Consider the following 7150-nt stretch of genomic DNA (forward strand, 5'->3'; position numbering starts at 1 on the left):
GCATTACAGAACTATTAGAATATTCAAAAATTGTATACTTTATCTAATATGCTGCTTTAAACTTTACATGGAGCAGTTTAAAAATAATTTTAAAAAGCTTTTCAAGCGAAACCCACGCAATTGGTACATGAAAAATTTCTCCCCATTTTCTAACTTTCAATAAAAAAATAAGTACAGTTTGATATTAATGATACTTTTTTTTAAATATTTATCATGTGATTTAGTCTTTATTAACACTAGAAAGACTGAAACTTAATATATACCTATATTGCCTAAAAGCAATCAAAATGATTGGATTGTGAAGGAACAACTAATGTGTAAAAAAAAATTTCAAATTACTTTTTAATATTTTTTTACATTATTTACAGTAAATATGAACAATAAAAAAATTACTTCGCTTGAAAAAAAATTTGCATTACTATTTGTACATTTTTTGCAAATGAAAAAGCAGATAAAATGACTTCCTTCGGCAATCTAGTGTTATAAACTCCCTATCACTCGACTTGCTGTAGAAAAAAATAGAATTTTGGTGAGATTAGACGTATAAGTAGTTAAACTTTTCTTTGTTTGTTTTTATCAAAACATTTTAATTGATTTCCGGTTCCTGATATAATAAGTAGTTGGACTTCCTCATTTAATGCTTGTTAAGGCAAATCATTATTTGCTATTTTTAAAATATTAACTCAATTGTAAGTTGTCCGATCAATTATATACAATGATTCCACACATAATAATTGCTTTGTTAATCTTCGTTGTAGTTTCTTCAGCAGAAGGTAAGCTACTTTCACGTTTGATTTATATTTAATTATTAAAATATATGTTTTAAAAATGTTTTTGAAGTGGACTTGAGTGAAAATGAAATAATTTTTTGCTGTTTAAAAATGAATAGCGTATGTCCCATACAGGGACCGATCAAAACAATTCAGGACCAATGCTTACCCAATTGTTCGGGCCGCTTATGAAATATTTTGAAATTAAGTTTCTAAAGAGTAGTCCTAATAATAAAAATAATCTATTCAACTGCGTGATTCAAGAGAAACATTCTAAAAAATTTTGAAAGCAGACAATTGAAGCTCGTTTAAGTTAAGCGTTAAGTTAAGAGTTAAGATAAAGTTCTCGTATCTATATATTGAAGCAAAATATAAAACAACGAAACAATGTTATGTCAAAATAAAAATAGTTTAGTCACCACAAACAATTGAAAATCAGTGATTTTTGCTAAAAGTAGAATTATTTTTTATAGTAAGCTGTAATTATTCTTTTTATTCAGTACTTAAACCAACACAAAGCTAGCCGACTTTTCATTAGATTTAACGATACGTTCTGCATGTATGCTAAAATATTAAGGTTATTACTTATAATTTTTATTAAAAAATGCACACAAAAAATATTCTAAAGAGCAAAATTTGTAGTAGTCATAGAAAATATAAAACACATTTAAATAAGAGTTTATTTAAATATTACACTTTTAAATATACAGTGCATATTCAGTGCATTCACTTAAGCCGTTGACGTAAAAATTGCACCAATTAAAATTCAGCTGCACTTTCGAATTTGTTTAGTATATGAGTTTGGTTTATCACAATATAAAAAAATATTTTAAAAAAGTGCATTTTTTGAAAAAAAAAACTGTTTCTTTCAGATTTTAAAAAAATAGTCATATTGTGGACTTTTTACTAATTTTTGAGCCCCCCCCCCCCCAGAAAGTGTGGGCCCTTGGTACATACCTATTGGGGCTAATCGACAATCAGGCCCTGGTCCCATCATTTTTGAAACACATGGAGGAGTTTTCGGAAGTGATAGACCTGAGATTCAATAAACCTTTTTACTGCCATTTGTTTCGAGTTTATGTTATGATTAAATATTTTTGGGATTGTGATTGACTTATTAAGTAAAATTAATATAGTTTATAACCCAAAAGCTAATTTGATTTTTAAAACTGTTGTCTTTTGGTGGTGGAACTTAAAACTATTCCGACAAAAAAGAGTTGGTAGTAAATTTGGACGTAGAAATAACGACGAATAACGTACAAGAGAAAGTAGCTCTCTAGTGTTGACCTCTTGATCACACTCTAACCTTTATTGTTACCCTCATTCATGTAAAGGAAAACCCTTCTTTGTATTCCCTGAATTTATCTGTAGATGGTCGGACAAATCTTGGTTTCCCAGCTTTATTTAAAATTTGAAGTTAATATACTGACCAAAGCTTTATAAAGGGCTAAATAATAGGAAAAGGAGTGGGGTCGATTGTAACAGGGTACGATTGTAACAGACCGAAAATTTGGAGTGTCGGGTTCTATATTTGGTTCCTAGATTGCGCACAAGGTGTACTTAATAAATCTACATGAACACCCCTGCTGGCAACCATTTTTATGTACTTTTGAAATAGTTACATCATTAAAGATGTTTTCACGCTACGTAAGTACTTTTTTTGATTTTAGAATATTATATTGTAACAAAGTAATTTTGTTTAAACAAATAAAAAATTTTAACCGAATATGTAAGTGGACACCTTAATTTACATTTCAGAAAAAAAAGATTAGTTTCGTTAATTAACTACAATTGTTTTTAACAAATGAAGCTGAAATGGCGTCTTGAGGACGATTGTAACAGTAAGTAAAGAGACGATTGTAACAGCTGAAAATAAATAATACGGCAGAGGGGGTGTGATTGTTCCTTTTTCCAGTGGTGCCACCTATGGGCAAGAATTCCTCTTCTGCCACACCTGTTAATAGGGCAAACCTATTTATACATTCATTCATTCGTCTACAGATTATAATTTGACCTGAACTAGAGAACGATTAATTTCCAATTCAGTACCCCCAGAGGTATTGGTTTCTAATGAGAAGATGAAGAAATTTGTGATCCGACAGATTTAACGCGCACCAGTCACTATTTACTATACAGGGAGTATTCAGCAGGCTGGATTCGAACGCCAGTTCTCACAAACAGGAATATAGCGCTCTGCCAACCAGGCTGTCCCGACCCTTATTAGTTAGTAACCAAATTATTTCATGGTGTTATTCGTTGATTATGCTATCTGCAGATTTTGTCTTGTAAGCTCTTCACAGTTACATCCATTTTTATTATTGTATAAGGAACCTCCAAGCGGTTGAATGAGATTAGTAAGGGTACATAGCCCTTAGGTAGAATTAGGTTTTTTTAGGTACATATATAATTTGTACGCTTACCCTTCTTTTGACGGAAATGGGGATGAGTTGAGGGAAGATAATTGATTTAACGTTTTTGGAGTATTTTTTCACTATGAATTGAATAAGAGAATCCCGTAACGATCAAACTAATAGTTTAAAAGTTATAAACGTTTTACGTACTAAAAGTAACATATAAAAATAATCAAATAAGCAACCAAACAATTTTTTATTTGTTTACGGACCTGTCATTACAATTAAAACAAGTGAGGCTTTGCTTCCTTTGCCTTTTTTATCACTGAATTAAATGAGACTATACACAAGTCAATAGAAACAAATAGTTGTAGTAAGAGATTTTATGTATAAAGAGTACTATTTTGGCACCAACTTTACTGTATTAATTATAGTTAATTTTTTTTATATACTTAACATTATTGATTAATAGGAATTGATTGATTTAGGAACTATTTGTAAAGAAAACATTTTGTAGTTCAGAATGTCCAAATTAGGTTATTATAATTAATTTTTCTTAGGTATGACGGCTCCAGCTATTTGTTTATTGGCTATAACACAATCTGGTTGTCGTCCCGAACTCATAGTTGCCTTACTGTCCATTGGATTAGGAATTGATGGTTGCGTATTTTCAGGATATAACATTACCACTGTGGATATGACGCCTAACTTTTCTGGTAAGTTCAAGATAAATGAAGCATTTTAAAAATGAAATTTGCATGGCATGTTATAATAGAAAAATTTAAACTTCTATGTTAGTTTGCTTTTCCTACTATTTTAGATTATAAACTTCATGTTTTGTTTCAAGTTAGTATTACTTTTAAAAACTTTATCAAATATATTGTTTAATCGCTTTAGGAACTATTTATGGCATAGCAAACACAATCGCTAGCTTGTCTGGTGTTATAGCGCCAATGGCGGTAGCGTATTTCCTACACAGTGGAGTAAGTTAAATTTCTCTTATATTTTCAATGCTAAGAAAAATAATAAAATACGGGATAGAGCCGCTGTAGTTCAGGGATGGAGAGTTTGCCTCCCAAAGAAGTGACCCAGGTTCGAATACTAACAGGGACTGGCTGATACGAATTCTGCTCTCGATTGGCATTGGCTAACGTGAAGTATCCTTAGTGGTAGCAGGATCATGGGTTAAGGTTTCGTTTTTCTCCTCTTCATTTAACGCAAAAGAGGGTTAGTTCCATCAAAAAGTTCTCCGTGAAAGCTAGTCTGTCCCAATGCTTGATCCAAGAGTTCCCTCGTCTTTTGTTTTGGGTTGAAAATTATAAGGCTATAAAGTTGATCATTGATAGTCGTAAACTCAGAATTGGGTCTGCTCTTCAACCCTGGTTAAATAAAAAAAGTTAATAAATATGGGGATGACAGGGATGTAAGATGCATCAAAAAAGTAAAATGTAATAACAATCGCAAAATGAATTATTGTGAAAAACCGAAATAATTTAAATTGCTTATTTTAAAAAACCAAAGACCGTCGGACTTTGTACTAGATATACATGCAGTATCAATGTAAATAATAGAAAGTTCGCAATTGTAGATTAAAAGAAGAATTAAAAAAAATTGATTTTATTAAAATTGTTTCGGTCAATAATTATGAAAACAAAAAACAATTTGCACAATTAAACAAAATGCGATACAAATTGCACAATTTAAATATTTGGAACAAATATATTTTTCAAAATTTATTTCCTTAACTGTTACGTTTAAGTCCTGCAGTGGATTGATCGTAAAGACATGAATTCCCTTTTGAGCATCAAAGTCAAGCAACGCTGGCTGTTGTCAGTAAGCTAGTGGGAGACTTTGATCAGTCTGCCGTAAGAACCGAGGGTGCGTGGTATTGGTCCTCGTTAAACTGTTCTACCGTAAAGTGCTCGACTACCCGTAAAGTACTCGTCGGACTACCAAAGCAAGAAGGCCATCAAAATTGTGATGGCATGTGATAGCAATCTCTACGATGTTTTCCAGGCAGTCGCCAATAACCCATTGTGTAGCTCTAGTGAAATAAAGTACCTACCTACCTGTTACGTTAAAATACGAAATATAGTTATTAAAAATGCCTTTCAATTTTAACGTATATAAAAAATAAAATAGAAAAAAGATAAGGGGCTCCATCTTCTGCTCTTTAACGCTCTACTAATGTTCTTTACTATCTCTTTTTTCATGCGAAAAATAGTCAATATCAGTCAATTTTATACTATGCATTAAAAATTAACTAAAAAAAATCACATAAATTTATTATTCATGATTATAAAAAATGCACTAGATTTATTTTTACTTTTTTCTACATGCTATAAACTAAATATGAACTAAATTTGAAAAATAAAATAAAGGAAACTCGTCTGATTTCCGTTAATTTCTGTTTAATATTCGCCATGTTTTCTCGCAATTAGTTATTTTCTCTCTAAATTATTAGTAACACTCCATAAGTTAAGTTTGGAAATGCTTTTTTAAGTATTTTTGTAGCAATAAACTTACAAAACAATACACTTACAAAGCACACTAAGCGCATTTAAGCTACTCTAAAAGTGGCATAGTTTCAATATAGGTCACTGGAATATTATCCAGTGGAAGTTTGGAGTAAATTCGACCGGTTAGAAAACAATATCACGCTGGCTCCAGCTAAAAACAGCGCATTCACACAAAGGTCATAGCATGGATACCAGCTTAGTACGCCACTCGTACACACAAGTCATCGCGTGGATGCCGTCTTAGTACGGCACTCGTACTCACGAGTCTTTGCTTGTAGGACTGCTTTGTATGGTTCTCGTACGCACAGGTCATCGCATGAACGCCGGCTTTGTATGGTTCTCGTACGCACAAGTCATCACGTGGACGCTGGCTAAATACGGCGCACGTACACATAGATCATCGTGGGGATGGTGACTTAGTACGGGGCAAATACTCACAAGTCATCACGTGAATGCCTGCTTAGTACGGCACTCGTACATGCAGTTTAGCGAGTGGACGTCGATTTCGTTCGGTACAAATACATTCAGGTCATGACGTGGACGCCGGTTTAGTACAGCAAACAGGTCATCGAGTAGATGTCGACTAAATAAAGTGGGCGTAACGAAAAGTTTGAATGTCGATATTTTTGCTCTGCATCGCAAAATATAAAAACCGCTCTTATTGGCATAGATCGTATTGGCGACAACTCGGAGCAACAATCGCCAACACATGTTCCCTTTCACCAATAAAAGCCACTTTTTTTTCTTCTTAAAAATTCTTTTCTTTTCGGCTAAAAACATGTTTTGACCACTTTTTTGCAAAAACAAGTAATTTATTAACATTAATTTCCTCTTCAGACCACAATAGAAAACTGGAGTAAAGTATTCTACACTACTGTGGCTATTTATTTCATTTGTTCTGTCACATTCATTGTTTTTGGATCTGCTGAACTACAACAGTGGAATTCTGAAAAAATAAAGGAAAAGAAGATAAAGGACAACACTACGTGCGTCACGAACCCTACTTGTGTTCTAAATCACAGAGCATCATCTCTGGAAACATTTAGGTGCTGATGACGAAGCAATGAATCTTGGTTGAATTGTCTACTTCTAGATCACAGCTTTAGTAGCATAGCTGTCCACCCAGAAGAAACAGAACATTTTAAGTGGTAGCCAAATGACAATAAAGCTAAACTGAATTACTATTGCCTATCCTGAAAAACTTCTCAATATAATAAGTTGTGTATCTGTGTTTAAAGTATTTGTATGTAGTGATGGAAAAAATCATTCTATTAATTTAATAAAAACAGTTATAAAGTATTAAATCGTAAAATTTTAATAAACATTTGTAATGAACTTTTATGAAGGGACGTTAAAAAATTTTGACTTGCAATGTGGACGTTGAGATTAAAAGGGGTTGGGAACCTATGCAGGGATGTCTACTGCTCCACTTTTTGACACAGTTTTAATAAACTGGTAGCGAATTCTATAGTAAAATTTGGAGAATACAGGACTAAATATTTACGAAGTT

At 32.5% G+C, this 7150-nt stretch overlaps 1 protein-coding gene across 1 annotated transcript; it reads left to right on the forward strand.

Annotated features, from left to right (window-relative positions):
* The first annotated feature begins 715 nt into the window (after positions 1-715).
* Positions 716-6892, forward strand: LOC147810637 (putative inorganic phosphate cotransporter). The gene is made up of 4 exons (XM_087160449.1): positions 716-773; positions 3682-3837; positions 4019-4104; positions 6478-6892. The coding sequence occupies exons 1-4, from the start codon at positions 716-718 to the stop codon at positions 6691-6693; spliced, it is 516 nt and encodes a 171-aa protein (XP_087016575.1). The 3' UTR covers positions 6694-6892.
* Positions 6893-7150: the final 258 nt, after the last annotated feature.

Source organism: Parasteatoda tepidariorum, chromosome 4, assembly GCF_982258835.1.
Source record: "Parasteatoda tepidariorum strain Cologne lab strain chromosome 4, Ptep-v5.0, whole genome shotgun sequence".
NCBI lineage: Eukaryota > Metazoa > Arthropoda > Arachnida > Araneae > Theridiidae > Parasteatoda > Parasteatoda tepidariorum.

Coding starts and splice junctions, on each gene's coding strand:
- LOC147810637 (XM_087160449.1), top strand. CDS start 716: ATGATTCCACACATAATAATTGCTTTGTTAATCTTCGTTGTAGTTTCT. Junction 774..3,681: donor TGTAGTTTCTTCAGCAGAAG/GTAAGCTACTTT, acceptor AATTTTTCTTAG/GTATGACGGCTCCAGCTATT. Junction 4,105..6,477: donor CGTATTTCCTACACAGTGGA/GTAAGTTAAATT, acceptor TTTCCTCTTCAG/ACCACAATAGAAAACTGGAG.